This window comes from Carassius auratus, chromosome 2 (genome assembly GCF_003368295.1).
Source record: "Carassius auratus strain Wakin chromosome 2, ASM336829v1, whole genome shotgun sequence".
Lineage (NCBI taxonomy): Eukaryota > Metazoa > Chordata > Actinopteri > Cypriniformes > Cyprinidae > Carassius > Carassius auratus.
The window spans coordinates 21,841,210-21,859,333 of NC_039244.1; the positions used below are offsets into that span (position 1 = coordinate 21,841,210).

The 18,124-nt window shown below is 36.6% G+C and overlaps 2 protein-coding genes across 8 annotated transcripts; one reads left to right on the forward strand and one right to left on the reverse strand.

Moving 5' to 3' along the window:
• Positions 1–1,493: 1,493 nt before the first annotated feature.
• LOC113120636 (25-hydroxycholesterol 7-alpha-hydroxylase-like) lies at positions 1,494–9,088 on the forward strand. Its single transcript, XM_026290587.1, has 6 exons — positions 1,494–1,894; positions 4,240–4,376; positions 5,113–5,715; positions 6,942–7,148; positions 7,272–7,450; positions 8,090–9,088. Exons 1-6 carry the CDS (start codon positions 1,821–1,823, stop codon positions 8,405–8,407), a joined length of 1,518 nt encoding a protein of 505 aa, XP_026146372.1. The 5' UTR covers positions 1,494–1,820; the 3' UTR covers positions 8,408–9,088.
• LOC113120604 (zinc transporter ZIP6-like) lies at positions 8,963–16,612 on the reverse strand. 7 transcript variants are annotated; one of them, XM_026290521.1, is made up of 12 exons: positions 16,321–16,611; positions 16,071–16,221; positions 13,922–14,617; positions 13,652–13,796; positions 13,451–13,549; positions 12,905–13,074; positions 12,284–12,460; positions 11,716–11,803; positions 11,284–11,643; positions 10,206–10,286; positions 9,932–10,122; positions 9,334–9,486 (listed from the first exon to the last, which is right to left on the reverse strand). In XM_026290521.1, the coding sequence occupies exons 2-12, from the start codon at positions 16,194–16,196 to the stop codon at positions 9,334–9,336; spliced, it is 2,286 nt and encodes a 761-aa protein (XP_026146306.1). In that variant the 5' UTR covers positions 16,197–16,221; positions 16,321–16,611. The 7 variants fall into 7 exon arrangements, with proteins under 7 accessions (XP_026146314.1, XP_026146306.1, XP_026146333.1 ...); XM_026290529.1 differs by having other exon boundaries at positions 8,963–9,486; positions 16,071–16,609; XM_026290548.1 differs by having other exon boundaries at positions 16,092–16,612.
• Between the last annotated feature and the right edge of the window lie 1,512 nt (positions 16,613–18,124).

Consider the following 18,124-nt stretch of genomic DNA (forward strand, 5'->3'; position numbering starts at 1 on the left):
ATAATAATCCCATATCACAGGGTTTGAGTTTCAGATTAATATAATGGTTGTAGTGGGAGATTGGGGAAGAAAATATGAATAACTTAAAATAATACATGCCATGTATTTCTCCTGTTATTGTGTAAGGCTGATCATGTTATGTTGTTTACATTATTTTTTAATGTTAATATCTTAATTTCTTTAATTTATCTTGTTAAATATTGCCAAATATATCCTGTTTATGACAGACAAAAAGACACAAGGGCTTAATTTCCTGAAATCATGAACATGCATTTTAAGAAGAAACAAATGTATTTTGTACTTAAAACACAGATGACTGCTAATCACCATTAATTGCTTTTTGTATACATAAATATGCTGCATTCAGATTGTGCTCTTTCTCTGTCCAAAATAATCTGATTGATTATTGATCACATTAAATTAAACATTAAATTATGATGTAGAGAGACTGAAATTAGATTTTTATTTATTTCTTTATTTTTTTATTTTATTTTTTTATTTTTTATTTATTTATTATCTTTATTTTATTTGCACCTTGGAAATATATATTTTTTAAAGTGTGTGATTTTTTAAGATGTCAAATTAAAGATTTATATATCATCCTATATACGATGAATCATGCAGTGGATAATTGAGCATTTGACGTTGCCATTGACTTCCCTAACACTCCCACTAGTCCAAGTCTGTCTTAAATTTGTATTCCCCATTAAAGTGAAAGTCATGAAATTTGCCAAGTATGGTAACCCATTCAGAATTGGTGCTCTGCATTTAACCCATCCAAGTGCACACACACAGTAGTGAGAAGTGAACACACACACAGAGCAGTGGGCAGATATATCCAGCACCCAGGGAGCAACTGGAGGTTCAGTGCCTTGCCCAAGGGCACTTCAGCCATGGGTATTGAGGGTGGAAGAGAGCACTGTTCATTCACTCCCTCCCACCTACAACTCCTGCCAGCACCAAGACTCAAACCTGAAACCTTCAGGTTACAAGTCCAACTCTCTAACCATTAGGCCACAGCTGCCAAACACAGTCTTCTGAGTTAAGCGAAGGCTAATTTGGTGTTTCTTTACTGGCAGCACTGAAAATGTACCACAGAACAGCCCAAAAGAGGGACCTTTATGTGTGGAGCACTGCTGGCATACATACACTCACATACACACTGAGTAACAGACTGTGGGAAGAAAGAAAGATATCTTGTACAAAGAGAATCCTTCTGTTTCCAATTAGGCACTAGCAGAATTTCCCCTGTGCCTCAGCAAACATTGAGACCAAAAGATGACTTCTAACGATTTCATTATGTAAATGTAAAAAATAATTTGTAAACATATATAAAACAATAAAAAATATATATATTGATTATTATGTAGGTATTTTTTATATATTTGAATCACTATATCTATCTAACTATTCGTCAAGAAGAGGCGTGTCTTCAACATGCTGCTGCGTGCATATCTGGCAATAAACACTGGTGGCTCTGGTTAGGTCTCCCATACTCCTCTGCTGTGCGTGTATGTTACAAAAGCTTGAGTGGGCCAAGTAGTTAAGTAATACCAGTATGTTGAGCAATGTTTAATTATCATTGAGCGATCTCTATTGGGTGGGACTTTCTGGATATCTTCTTGGACACTCGCATTCGTTCTTGTATTATTCCCTCATCTCGCATTGGATTCTAATTTTTAATTAGTGCGGTGATTTTAATAAATTTTTACATTTTAAAGTAACTTTCGCGTGCAGTAGCCTACATCGTGGAGCCTTTTTTCGGAGCAGTCTTCTAGGTTTTTTTTTCCTTTCTTTTTTCACTCAGAGGCTCTCTAATAATGGAGTGTTTATTGACGATCTTTCTGGGCTTTATCTCCATGCTGCTGTTCTGCATGTTCTGCAGTCGCAAGCGGTGAGTTTTCTGACCGCTTTTGCAGCTTGTTGTCATGATGTAGCCGATGTTTCTTCATTGTAATACGAATTAATACTTTGTTTAAATAAATCTTTGTTTAAATGTCCTTATGTGTCTAATAATATTATTTATAAGCATTGATGGTTCCATTAACAACTTTTTACTTCTACTGAACCTTTCCTTTCCACAAAGGAAAGGTTCTCTAGATTATTAAAATGTCATTCACGCTGTAACAAGGTTCTTTCATAAACTGTTTACTAACAATTTTTGGATCTGGTTCGCGAGATCCACTTTCCTGCAGAGTTTAGTTCTAACCCTAACCAAACTCACCTTGAAAAACACAGGTAGATTTTTTTTTTATTAGGACTGGAGTGGATCTCTAACTCTGTAGGAAAGTGGATCTCGCGAGCCAAATTTGAGGATTAGCCTACTGTTCTATGGCATTACTGACCCCCTCGTCTTTTAGAACCTTATTTTAAGAGTGTAAACGTTATAATCGTCATTCAAAGCCGCGTTGGCAATGAAGTGTCTGCTAGGTTCATATGAATAATTCCCACTTTATTGCAGGACTGAGAGCTTGTTTACTCTCAATTCACCTCAGAAACTGAACCTTTCACTGGAAGGCTTCCAGTGATGGGTAGGTAGCTCGACAAGAATTTCTTTCGAACTGTTCGAACCGATTCAGTGACTCGGTTACGCGCCGCCTCGTTGTTCTCTAAAAAGTTCCAGTGAGTCAAGCCATATGTAGAGGTATTGTTTTATTATATGTTATTTATAAAGATGTTTATAATTTAATTGGTTCCATTTCCATTTGTTACAGTCATGTAACATATAAATATGAAGTAATAAATAATATATTATTACTCGTTACTCGTTTCCCAAAAGCATCGTATCTGAAGTTGATCGTACTAGAGACCATGCGTATAGCTATACCTGCATGTGAACTGGTTAAAATGATTAAATGAAAAGATTCATTTGAAAAGAACGATTCTTTCACAAATCGGACATTTTTGTGGTGCACAGATCCTATTGATTCAAAACCGCTTTGTTTGCATGTTTAAACGAGTTAGATCATATCTGAAGCACACTACATGTTTGCTTAGTGTATCAATGTTCATTGTTCATGTAGGCTACTTGGGAAGTCGTGGCCTAATGGTTAGAGGGTTGGACTCCCAATCGAAGGGTTGTGGGTTCTAGTCTCGGGCCGGACGGAATTGTGGGTGGGGGGAGTGCATGTACAGTTCTCTCTCCACCTTCAATACCATGACTTAGGTGCCCTTGAGCAAGACATCGAACCCCCAACTGCTCCCCGGGCGCCGCAGCATAAATGGCTGCCCACTGCTCCGGGTGTGTGTTCACAGTGTGTGTGTGTGTGTTCACTGCTCTGTGTGTGTGCATTTCGGATGGGTTAAATGCAGAGCACAAATTCTGAGTATGGGTCACATACTTTCACTTTCACAGATGGTCAGAGGGTTTATTTTATACGTTTTATTTTTTCATGCTTCTGTGCTGAGGCTTTGTCAGGGAGTTAGAGGTTTACCCCACTATATGGGCTGCATTGTTTTATTGTTCATTCACTATATGTGCTGCAGTGTGTTTTCTTTATCAAGCTGCAATATCAAAAGGAGGTTTAAAGAGCTAATTTCCAAAGAGCCATCCCATTCTTTTCTGGTTAGCCTCGGAAAATAGGCCATGGAAGATGTACATTAGCAGTAGATCACAGAAGTAATCACATTCTCAGTAAATGAGTCTTGGCTTTGTCATTTAAAATAGTATTGGCATTTAAAACAAACTGAAATGTTTATTTGACTTTCTAACTTTAGCAGTCACTATTCTATTTCTATTCTTTTAAAAAAAAATCTAACTACCCTTCTAATCTTTTTGAATTCTATTTTCTTTTCATTTATTATACAATTGTGTGTGTGTGTGTGTGTGTGTGTGTATGACCTCTAACACCAGCTTGCTCTATTCTTTTTCTATTCTGTTTCTTTTTATTTATTATATTATTTAAAAGCCCTTGCTACATGTACTGTTAAACTAACTGAGACTTGTTCTAGGACTTATATATCATTGTCCTTTTTGTTGTTTTTGATTGCTTCCACTGTCCTCATTTGTAAGTCGCTTTGGATAAAAGCGTCTGCTAAATGAATAAATGTAAATGCAACAAAGAATTGTTTAGCACACTTATATCACTGCTTTACCACAGACAACATTATTAAGAGAGCAGGTGACCTATATGGTTGGGGTTTGAGTATTTTATAATGCCATAGAATGGCAGTCTCTCAGACATTGTTGAAATGAGCATGTAAAAAAATAATAATAATAATTGTGTGTGCATTTTACAGGAAGGATGGTGAGCCCCCTCTGATTAAAGGCTGGATTCCATTTCTGGGGAAAGCTCTAGAATTCAGAAAAAACTCTCAGCAGTTTCTTTCACAACTACAGCAGGAGCATGGAGATGTTTTTACTGTACTTATAGCAGGTACATGAAAAATGCACATTCATTTACTTAGCAATATTTATTTGTATACATCATTTTTCCAAATGAGAATGTCTTCTGACTCCTAACAAAATGAACATTGCCATATTTTGCTATATTTTGTGCACACAGGTTTCCTTTTGCTCCTCCTCTCAGACGCAATGTAATTTTGCAATACATGCTCACATAGTTATGGTCATTAAAAAGATCCTAAAAAGGATACTGTGAGAATAGCAATTTTGAAAAGTTGACAGATAACACGGACATTTTAACTATTAATATTATTATTATTTTGTACTTTTCTAGGTAGTTGCTATATAATTCTAATTGATCGTTCCAAAAGCATCGTATCTGAATTAGATTGCATTGTGAACTGTTTTAAATTATTTATTGAAAAGATTCAACTCAAAATAATTATTTATTTACGAATCAGATATTGCTATTTTGAAGCACAGATCTTATTGATTCAAAACCACTTTGTTTGCATGTTAAAATAAGGATGTGGGTAATTGCTAGGTGGTTGTTGACTAACTTACTGACCCTTCTTTAAGTTTTATTTTATTTTATCCACTTGAGAAATTTCTTTCAGTAGCACCATTTGGCAAAGGCAAGTTACACGTTGTGGATGAGATTAGGAATTATAGTGATGTCAGTAAAAAAAAAAAAACTAAACTCATGCAAAAATTATACAAAAAAATGCATTATTGGCTTACATATACCTGTTTGTGTATTTCTTTAGGAAAGTACATTACATTCATAATGAATCCTTTTCTGTACTCGTCTGTGATCAAACACGGGAAACAGTTGGATTTCCACAGGTTTTCAGACAGTGCAGCATCCAGGTCATTCAATTACACACCAGTACAGAGTGGCCTCTTTCCTGGAATGAGTGACCACATCCAGCGGAGTTACAGTCTGCTGAAGGGGCCTGACCTCGACCTGCTCACGTCCAGCATGATGACAAAATTGCAGCAGGTCCTGCGATGCCGTTTTCTGTCCAGTGAAGAGTCTGGGTCTGATGGAGATTGGCAAGAGGCAGAACTATATGAGTTTTGTAAATGTGTAATGTTTCGGACCACATTTAACACTCTGTATGGACATTCAGAAAAACTTTGTTTGGATCAGCTGCGAGAGGACTTTGAGAAGTTTGATGGCATTTTCCCTTTACTAATGGCCCGTGTGCCCATCGCATTGCTGGGAAAAACCAAAGAGATTCGTGAGAAGCTAATAAGATTTTTCTACCCTCAAAGAATGGAAGAATGGAGGGCTCCATGCAAGTTCATACAGAAACGAATGGAGCTGTTCCAGCAGTATGACACGCTTCAGGACAGAGATAAAGCAGGTGACTCCCCCACATAAACACACTAACGCACACAAAATAAAATCTGAAATTATTGTTGAGTGTGTTTCTAATGGTAAATGTCCCATATGCAGAAGTATATTAATTTTGCCATCATGACATGAAGAACCCTGGTCTTCTGATTTTGTGCACCAAAATAAATTATTTAAATACTAATTAAATGTACCAGAATTCTCACAAAAGAAGCATTCACACAGACATGAAAGCAATGGCCAGTCATAGGTGTTTACTTTAGGTTAGTCAGAATCCGCTCTGATCTCATTTTTGTTTTTGCAATTTTGCGTATTTCTACCTACATACTCACAGATCTTACTATTATTACAAGACAAAAATAAAGCATACACGATTTAAATAAGATATTTATTGTATAGTTAGTTATGGATTATATCAGGAGTTTCCATACGAGTAAGATGTTCGGTCAGTTACGCTAAAAGGAAAGTGCCCTTTGCTTGTTTTTTTTTCTTCATTTACCGTTTGAAGAAATATGTAAAGCGGACCAAACCGTCCTTTTTATACTGTTTCAGGAATAATAAACGTGAGTATAATTAATCATTGGAGAAATTCATCCGTGATTGTTGGTGCTAACCGTAGCAATGGAGGGAACAAACTATTTGACAAGTATTTGTTTTGCACCAGGAGACACTTTTTTTCTCGTCTACTTCATGAATGAAAGTGAAAATTTATAAGTGAATTTTGGCAGAGTTAGAAAACAATAATAAATGCTTTAAATTATTTTAGTATTTTAGTAGTATTTATATTAGTGTTTTTTTATATATATTTATATTAGTGATGTGTGTGTGTGTGTGTGTGTGTGTTTATATATATTCCATGTAGCTGCCAGGGCAGCAGTTAATGTAAGATATTAATGCTTTGATTTGAAACGCTTTACTGAATCATAATTTTGACAAACTGTTTTAGAATTTTTGGTGCTTCCCCTTTCAAGTGGAAAGACTTGCGAATACATGCCTGTTCCCCATTCATTAAATTCCTGCCCTACGGGTTTGCCAAAATGACTCCTGACTAAACTGATTCATCTTAAAGGGCTTTCTGTCATCATTTTCTGTCTGATGAAATGTGGAAGAAGGATGTGTATGAGCAGATGAGCAGTGAAGGCTCATCATGACTGTGCCATATTGGTTTGGACCAATGCCCAGTGGTTTACACACACACATACATATAGCTTTCTTTTTTTCTTTCTTTGTCCATAGCACATCATTTTGCCATGATGTGGGCAGCAGTAGGAAACACCATCCCAGCAGCCTTCTGGTGTCTTTACCACCTCATCTCCTGCCCAGAAGCCCTTGAGGCAGTGAGAGCAGAGATTATCAGTGTGGTTGGAGAGAAGAACATGAAGTTGATCTTTGAAGAGGACATCACAATTACACGACAACAGCTAGAACAGATGGTTAACCTGGGTAACATGCATATTCTTACATAGTAACCCATCAAACATATCAATTATTGTCTAAATAGTGCTTATAGCTTCAGAGTGACTATGTCCGTTTACAATGATTCAGACTGTGTTTTTCTCTCCCCAGAAAGTTCAATAAATGAGAGTTTGCGTCTCTCCTCTGTATCAATGAACATCCGTGTGGTTCAGGAAGATTTCTGTTTGCGCCTGGGTGACCAGCATTCAATCAACCTGAGAAAAGATGACATTGTTGCTCTTTACCCAGAAAGCACACACCTTGATCCTGAAATATATGATCAGCCTCAGGTAACACGCATTTATAGCTGCCTAGATCAGTGTTTCTCAACCGGGGGCTTCAGCAATTATTGTCAATGCTGAAGACAATTTTTCTGCAATAAATTACCACTTTAAAAGTTTAGGGCAAGTATGATTTAAAAGAAAGAACATATAGTTTTAGTCAGCAGGATGTATGGTATTAAATCTATCAAAAGTTAAGACTTATGTTACAACATTTGTGTTTTTAAATAAATTTTGTTCTTAAGAATTTTCCTTTCATGGGAGAATGCTGGGCAAAATTTATTTTAGGACTTCCACAAAAATACTGAGCAACAAAAATATACTAATAATAGGAATTATTATTAATGACCGAGAACCAAATCAGCATATTGTAATGATTCCTGAAGGATCATGGAAGACTGGAGCAATGACTGCTGAAAATTCTGCATTGTCATCACAGGAATAAATTACAATTTATTACTGATCCAATAAATCATAAATGACAAGAAGTCACAGTCTATGAATATTGCAACAGACTTGCAGTCAAAAAACTTGAGAATCACTGCCCTAGATCCACCTAGTTAATTTAAAATGGAACATACATTTTTTTTATTATTATTATTAGAAAACGCATTTATTGAGATGTCTTTTGTCTTTGATTTCCTGTAGCGCTTCCGATTTGACCGTTTTGTGGAGGATGGGAAAGAAAAAACAGATTTTTATAAATGTGGTCAGAAGGTCCGGTACTATCTTATGCCTTTCGGCTCCGGAGCCACACAGTGTCCAGGGCGTTTTTTCGCAATGAATGAGCTGAAGCAGTTTGTGTGTGTGACTCTGCTCATGTGTGAAATGCAGTTGTCGGAGAACCAGCAGGAGGCGATGCTAGACAAAAGCCGTGCTGGTCTGGGCGTCATGCCCCCTGTTAATCAAATCACTTTCAAATACAGAACCAAAAAACCAGGGGACAACATGAAGAGGGAGGAATGAACTGAGTGATTAGAGACTGTCTGTTTTTTGCTTGGGTGTTTTTCTTTCATTTTTTCACAGCTATAAACTGCAGTTTGATTACATAACCGTTACATAATGGCAACTTTTCAAACATCTTAAGTTTTAATAATTCAGTTTTATCTAGTCATTGGTTGTAAATAACAATTATAAACTCATAAAGTGGCAAAGACTGCACATGCAACACAAATGGATTTCATGCACTGCAGCTCATCATCTAGACCAGTGATCCTCAAATCTGGCTCCTGCAGAGTTTAGCTCTAACCCTAATCAAACACACTTGGGTTTGCTAATCAATGTCTTCAGGATCATTATGAAAAAAACCAGGTAGATTTGTTTGATTAGGTTTGGAGCTAAACTCAGCAGGAAAGTGGATCTTGCGAGCCAAATTTGAGGAGCACTGATCTTGATATATTTTTGAGTTATCAAATCTGCCAATGATTATCCATTTGCTTCAATACTATTACACAAGATACTCTGCTGATATGATCATTGGCAAGTTCAAATACAGTTTAGATAGAAATCAGACAAAGACATGATGGGACACTCAGTTCTTTACTGGAATGTTAGTGGGACAGAGGGTGCAAAAATTAACAAATGTAACCTGTTTCACTAGCTACTGTACAACACTGTGTAACAAACAAATAAAAACTAATAAAACACCTTCACATTCTCAAGTTTCGCTTTTATACCGAAATTGTAACAGTCAACACCCATAAATAGTTTTTTACTTCAAGTTACAAATAAGATGACAATTATTCATGCATATTTAAGCGCATATTAAACAAGATCTCAAGCATTTCAACAGGTGGACACCAGGTTAAGCAGAATTTAGGGTCAAAAAGCAACATTAGTACATGTTTTTGAGGAGTGATATTTTTTAGGAGTGATGGAAAAATGTCCTCGGGTCAGAAGCCAATGTCAAGTTGTATCCTGTGCTCAAAAACAGCAATGATAAGCATGATGGCAAAGCCCAGGAGTATCCCAGCATTCTGTAGGAGGAAGAAGCCATAGTGACTGAAGCCTGCTTCGTTTGCATCATTGTGTAACATCTCGGGGACCTTCAAAACACACACACACACAAAAAGACATATTTTAGATACCACAGTCTCATCTAGATAAACACAGAGGACCACAATGTACACGTTTCAATAAAAAAAAAAATGTATTCACATTACAACACTATTTTCCCTTAAAATACACACAAAGATCATAATAGAACTGTATAAGGACGTTTTTTAGAATTGTTTTTTTTTAGAACAAGTTGAATTTGTGTTTTATATCTTAAGGTTTCATTTGAATTAATTAATTTTGTTAGTTTTTTGTTTACTATGCTTTATTTCATTTTTTTAACAAAATTATTTCAGTTTAATTTTAGTTTTTCATTCAATTAAATTCCATTTAGTTTCAATGAACAAAATGTTTAGTTAACAATAATAACCCTGCTGAAGACAAAGTAGTAGAAAGATCTCATTCACAGAATTTATTTTGTTCTGTGCTACTCACCATGTCCACAAGAGCGACATACATGAATAAACCAGCCGTGAGAGCAAAGATCCATGTGGCAACATTTTCAGCATAATGACCAATCAGAATGCCTGTGATCATGCCTAAATATCCCATCAAGGCTGAGAGCAGATTATACAGGATGGCCTGTCGTACTGACATACCGGCCTTCAGTAAGACCGCAAAATCACCTGCGTAAAAGAGGAGGATAAGGCAGGTGAGTTGTGATTCTTTTGTCAATTCCACACACTGATGATGACAGACAATGTCTTACCAAGCTCATGAGGAAGCTCATGGCAGAACACCGCAACTGAGGTACTAAGACCACTGGACAAACCTTCTGTGAAAGCCGCCCCTGAAATCCAAAATCGCAAATAATCTGTAATGCTTTTCTAAAGCAGAGTATGCAAAAGCCTTTGTGTGCACTTTTTCGTGGTAAAAATTGTATTCAATTTCAAACGTACATATCAATTATAATTATATTATAAATATATATATCGTATTTTTCGGACTATAAGTCGCACCTGAGTTAAAAAAAAGTCGCATTTATTTAGAACCAAGAGAAAACATTACCGTCTACAGCCGCCAGAGGGCGCTCTATGCTGCTCAGTGATAGACTACAGGAGCACTGAACAGCACAGAACGCCCTCTCGCGGCTAGAGACGGTAATGTTTTCACTTGGTTCATTTCTCTAGGTTCATGTCAAATTAATTTTGATAAATAAGTAGCACCTGACTATAAGTCGCAGGACCAGCCAAACTATAAAAAGAAGTGCGACTTAGAGTCTGGAAAATACGGTATATATATATATATATATATATATATATATATATATATATATATATATATATATATACACACATATACACACATATATATATATATATATATATATATATATATATACACACATATATACATATATATACACACATACACACATATATATATATATATATATATATATATATATATATATATATATATATATATATATATACATACACACACACACACACATACATGTATAAACATATATATATATATATATATAAATAATACCAAAAACAACAAACTACGTATATCAAATTGCCAAATCCTTTAAGAACCAATTAAGATATATATGTTCCAAGTATATTATATATAAAAAAGATTTATTATCTTAAAAGTGTGTGTGTGTGTGTGTGTGTGTATAATATATATAAAACTTTATGTGATTTGTAAATACAGGCAAAAACATGTTTCAAAAGTGCTCCAAAATTTTGTTCTAAACCTATTTAGTGTACACTGTATGCATAAAATTTTACTGCAAATCTAAGGTGTTATTTGTTTTACGTGTGTGTAAAATTTACCTATGGCAAGTCCGTCACTGAAGTTGTGAAGTCCGTCTCCCATGATGACCATCCAGGCGAGTGTGGCCACGCCAGCCTGCTGGAAGTGCTGGAGCGAGTAGGAGTGTGTGTGTCGGTGCGTGTGTGTGTGCGGGTGGTGGTTCTGGGAGTGGTGGTGATGCAGTATGTGGTGATAGTCATGGTGATGATGATGCTGCTCATCTGACTGGCCAACAGTGTCATGGAAGTGGGAGTGGCATTTGTTTTCGCAATCTATGTCACTGTAGAGCTCCGCCCCCAACATCACCTCCTCTTCCTCTGCAACACCCCGCCCACACGCGCTTCCACCGTTCGTTTCAGCAGCTGATGTTATAGAAAAATCTAAATCATGTACGAAAATTTCATTTTGACTGCATAAACTTTAGCAAGCATATAAAATTTAAAAAAAGTTACCGTCGGTTGTTTTGACATCATCATCTTCTAATGATGGAAGTTTCTCAGATTCCAAAACTTCTGTGGTCAGATCAACCCTCTTCTGCACCTACAAACACAGAGAAAATACATTAAACTACAGAAATTAAAGAAACTTTCAGGGATTTAATTAGGAATTAATGATATGATTTAAAGCCCAGGACACACTGCATGATTTCCACCTGTCCTACACGAAAGATTGTCATTGTGAAAAAATCATGGTGATTTCTATAATTGTGGCTCTTAATCATGGGTCTTATGCATGTACAGCGAGAGAGGTTCAAAGACAGCCATTGTCACAGTCTTGTGTTCCAAGGATAGCCTATGCTAATTTTTTAACAGTTTTAGAAATTCAGCATGATCATCGCACAGTGTGTTTGCTGTTAAGACCTGCATCTACTGACCAGCCAATAACTGAATTGCTGTGTTGATCAGTGCTAAAACTTTAAACTGCTTAACTCAAACTCTTCTCAATTATGTGACAATAATATGAAATCTTATAAAATATGAGATCTTAGACTTATATTGTCTGTTTGCACATTTTGCTGACCTTCTGTTTTTTGTCTTTGTACATTTTGCCGAGGGTCAGGAAGTGTTCGATGAGGAACATGATGTAGACTCCACTCAGAGCTGTGAGCCCCGTCCACACAGGCCGAAGGGAATCCTCTTCCACCTCTTCACCATGGTGATGGTGCTCGGAGTGGCCATGCTGGTGATGACTCTGAGACTGACAGGTGCCAATCAAAGGTCAATTAGAAATCTTGCAGAATACAGAAAAACGTGTAGACACTACGGTTCAAATTTTTGGGCTCAGTTAACAAAAAACAACAACAAAAAAAAAAAATCTAGAAATTAATACTTTAATTCAGCAAGTATACATTAAATGAATCAAAATGTGACATTGATAGTATTAGGAAATATTTATTGAGCACCAAATTAGCATATTATAGATTTCTGTAGGATCATGCCTTAAAGGGTTAGTTCACCCAAATAGCAAAATTATGTCATTTATGACTCACCCTCATGTTGTTCCAAACCCATAAGAACTCCATTTATCTTACGGATTTGGAACAACATGAGGGTAAGTTATTAATGACATAATTTTGCTATTTGGGTGAACTAACCCTTTAAAAACAACCGTACTAAATTTGGATGCAAGTTTGTGACTTACATGTGGTATGAGGTGGAGAAAAGCATCTCCGCTGAGAGTTCCCACTGCAAGGGCTACCAGGAAGCTCAGCAGGAAGTTGAAGCAGACTCTGTTCATGAGTGGGATCAAAACCACACCAACTAATGCCAGTAAACTGATCAAAGTAATGGAGAGAAACCCTCCTACCCAAGCTGTAACATAAACAAACACACATTTATTAAATTAATTTGCAATAATTCATACTGTTTGATTTTAGCGTTTTATTTTTAAAGCATTTCGTCAAATCATATAGAATTTGAAAACTATCCATTTATCAGTTATCACCATAAAATGATGCTTAATTATCAGCCCATAAGTGTGCATCCCCAAGTTTGTGTGTTTATCTAAACCAAAAGTAAAGCTATGATTTCATTAGCTGAACCTTCTTGCTCAGGTAACTGGCTATCTTCCTTATTTAAAATGTAATTTGCGTCAATGGAAGACAATTACCATAACATAAATATAATGAATATGCAACTTAGCCTTGTTATATCTAGACTTAAAAGATACTAAGTAACTCGGACTTACCAATGTAAATCGAAGCATTCCTTGGGCTTCTGCCATTAGTGTGATTATGATGATGATGATTGTGATGATGGTGGTGGTGGTTGTGATGATGGGAATGATCTGAAAAAAAAAGGTTAATTGTTATACAGATTCTGCTGATCAACTATTGCGATTGTGACAGAAAAACACAACTTTATGTAAATCACATCCTCAAAAGCTCACCTGGATGGTCATCAGCGTGCAGGAGGCAAGAATTGGAATCAATCTGCAGGAGTAGGGCAGGGCACAGGTAACTGAAGTCCTTGACCGAGACACCCATTTCCTTTGTCATGCCATGTGACTGCAGGATTGTGGATGCATTTTGACACTGAAAGAGAAAAGACGGGACTTTTGTGAGCGGAGTATGTCAGGGATTTTCAAGAGTCTTTGGAAAGGTTAAAAAAAAAATTAAATATTAGATCAAATGTAAATGAATAATTAAAGTAAATGTACCGCTAGGCTTGTATGGTCTAGTCCATGCAGATCATGGTCATCGTGTGTATGGACAGGTGTGTCCTCAGTCTGGTGGGTGTGGTTAGACTGTGTTACAGTTCTCTGGGTGGAGTTAAATGGGGCGTGGTCCTGCGTTAAATCAGAGTCAGCACTACGATTGGTCCGCCGTGATTTTGTGATGTAGGATGGCGTAGTCAAAGTTGTGGTCAAGTCCTGATTCATCTTCATGTAGAGATTGTGGTGAGCATCCGACTGGCTTTTCTTCCCGGAGGAGGGATCATCAGGTTTCGCTTCTGGGATGGGGTCACTCTTTTCCACATTATGGTCAATATCCCCCTTCTTTCTGGTGACCGGATGTGTGCGTGTGGTGAGTTTGTCAACATGAACATGCGTGTGATCATGCTCATGTGTATGATTATGTCCATTGCCATGGTGGTGCACCATCACTTTTCGGATGCGGTCCAGCCCCACCCCCTTTAGTAGGTTGAACAGGCCTTCTAAGGAGATACTACCATTTTGCCCGTACTTGGCAAACAGAGCCTTTAGGTGGCGCTGTTGTGCCCGTTCTGCCATCTGACCATCAGTCTCAATGGCCATGGACTTGCAATCTGAACCTGCACCCAGTGAACATGCCCACAGCAATGTCAGTGACATCACTGGAAAGAGCGGTGGCCACCAGCCAATCATACTGGCATCCTAAAACAGAGAAAAATATTATCATTGTCACAATGCGGTAAATACCACCACAATGTCCACATTACAATTCTGAAATAAGAAGAATGAATGAAAACCAAAGCTAAACAAAAATGTATTTTACATTTTCTCACTACAGTTTGTGTTAAAAAGGAATAGATTCATAAAAAAAATAATAATAATAATAATTAAAAAAAATACAAAAAAATTCTGGGTGGCCTTTTAAACATGTCAGGAAGGAAGGCTGTAAAAAAAAATTCAGAAGACCCATAGATATAGTTTGTTCTGTTTTATACAAATAACTAACCTTGGGTATAAACTTATCTATAATACTTCACGTCGCTTATCTAAAATACTTCAAATCTAGTAACACTGGAACATGGCATCAGAACAAGGTTAATAACAAATTCACTTGCGTACAAAAATGTGAATAAATACGAATAATCCACGCAATTATTAGTAAATATGAGACTTACTGTTTTTTATAATGTACAGCAAGTTGACCTCTTAGATGGAATAGACCAAAATCATAAAAAAGCATATTCTTCTGAAAAGTTTTCAGTTGACATTATATTAATGTGTTATTTATCTTTGACAGAGGAAAAAGTAGCACACATCAGAATCAGGTGAATTTTGTCTTCTTGCACTTGTTTCACTGGTGTTTCTGGCAGCGGTGATCATGATTTCACCAAGTACAACATGTTCCTGGATCATCATTCTTGTTGGTCCTGGAACAACATTCCAATCAACCAATCAGAAATGAGATATAATTTTTCAGGAAATATCTGTTTTAGGCTTACAATCAGGGTTAGGTGCTTCTACACTCTTGTTCATCAGTTATCATTTACCAGTGATTTTATGAATAAATTATGGGTAGGGTTAGGTTTATGGATATAAATTGGGCTATAGTCTATATTTTTGGACAACAATGTTGATCCAGAATAATCAAAAGATGTTGATCCAGGAACTTGGCAAAATCACGGCGATCTCACGCAGCGCATCTCTGACTCTTGTTTACACTGTTACAACACATTTTTACCTTAATAATGACGTTTCTTACTGGGATGCAGGTCGATTTCGTTATTTCTGAGATCTATGAAATCTCTTCTAATTTAACAGATGCACCAGAACTGATGAGATAGAACAAAAGGCGTCACGAGGCCTAGCTTCTAGTGCTATCTTCCTGCACACCTAATTTCTCCCGTCCTTATTGTAAGTTTAGACGCTGAGGGTCTGATCATACATCAACAGCATTTACTGCTTACCGGGAGTACACCCGCGCACCGCGCTCGAAAGTAAGCGCGTTCTAGACGGCGATTCTGTACACAACACCACGTGCACTTCTACTAGACCGTGTGCAAAGAAACGTCATCATCATAAAACCGGAAACATAACGAACGTCCCTGCCATTCCCGAACTACTGGTAGTAAAGGGGGAAAACGTTAGACAGACTTACCGATTCGATGTAATTACAGACCTCTTTATACGAATCAAAAAGCGGACTCTCCGGGAACCAGTCTGGTGATTTTAGAGAAGTGTCGGAAGCTGATATCATTGGTTTAGAAGTAGTCACATGACGCATATGTCAGATTCATCTCTAGTCAAACCTACAAAAACAGTATTTAACATGGTAAATATTTGTTGAAGGCTTAATTTGTTGTTGACAGAGTTAATCAAATGAACTGTTATGAAAATCTTGACCTTACTCGTTTTGATGTGTAGTTGGCTAGTTTAAACTGCCAAGTTGTAACATTGTTCGCTCGTCTGTATTTATCCAGATGCTGATTAAAGTTTATACACGTAACGTTAGTCTATTAATGACCATGGTGTGGTGTGGCTGAACATAATCTGAACACACACACACACGCCCAGCAACAAATCTTCCACACATAGGTTCGTGTTTATTTAGCTATTTATGATGACATACAGTCTAACCCAAAAATAACTAAAGCATTTTTAGAATTAAAAGGAAATGAACATATGTGCTCTGTCAGGGGTTTTCTAAAGGTCCCATGAGATAAATGCAAAATTTAAAAATGTTTTCTATTATGAATTTTAACGCACAAAAATCACCAAGGTAGCAAAGTCAAGTGTCCATTGAATGCAAACTTCAGAATCATGGGAAGTAGTTTTTTTCTTGCAAGATTAACTAATTTTATATTACACTGTACACAGTAAATACCAAACTTTATATTTAAGTAAAATAAAATAAAGAAATACAGAAATAACAAGCTCTTTTGTGTTTTTCATTTTCTCTTTGATATCTGATCAAATCCATCCTAAATATGATCTCTTTGGGACCCCCTTCCTAAAATACAAAGACAGCTAGCTATAAGGCGAGCGTGATTTCACCAAGTACAACATGTTCCTAGATCAACATCCTTGGTCCTGGAACAACATTCCGATCAACCAATCAGAATAGAGATACAACTTTTCAGGAAATATCTGTTTTAGGCTTACAATATGGGTTAGGTGCTTCTGTCAGCTATCATTTCCCATTGATTTTAAGAATAAATTAGCTTTTTGGGTAGGGTTAGGTTAAGGGAATTAGGTTAATTCTGTATTTTTGGACATTTAATGTTGATCCAGGATCATCAAAGGATGTTGATCCATTAACATGTCTCGGTAAAATCACGACAACCAGCTAAAATACAGCTATAATACGCTGTGATCATCGCTGCTGTACAGATTAGCATCATCATCGCTATCATTATATGCATCACAAGGTAAAAAATCTAATCACATGTATACAAGCATGCACCAAATACATGCTATTAACAAGCAAACAAGGACGAAGGATTGTATAGCTGCTGATTACTTTAACACAAACAAGAAAAACAGCTGCACATCTATCTTTTAACATGAGAATTTCAGTGGCCTTATTCCACCCTGTTTTTACTTTAAAATCTCTACATTCCCAGGGAAGCTATGGCCTAATGGTTAGAGAGTTGGATTGTAACCCACAGGTTGCTCTCTTTCAACTTCAATACCTCGACTGAAGTGCCCTTGAGCAAGGCACCGAATCCCCAATGCTGCAAAAATGGCTGGCCACTGCTCCAGGAGTGTGTGTGTTTGTGTGTGTTTGTTCACTACTCACTGCTGTGTGTGTGCACTTGGATGAGATAAATGCAGAGCACAAATTCTGAGTATGGAACAACATACTTGGCCACAAGTCACTTCACTTTTCTCCTTTTGCCATCTTTGAATGTGCAATGTGACACTTTGTGTGACACACAATGTGACACACGCTGTGCAAAAACAGTCCATTTATGCTGCTTGATATTACAAACTAGTATTTGTTATCATATTTCTAATGTATTATTGTAATGGTAAATACTCTGGATTGTAGCACATTTTTTTATTTTTTTAACAGTTTAACTGTTATTGCATTTTGTTATTCTTCTAGTTTTTCACAAATAGTGGCAAATATCAGCAGAAATGCACATTCACAGAAAATAGTTTACTTCCGTTTAGAAAAAGAAAGTGGATTAAGTTGGTAAAAACATTATT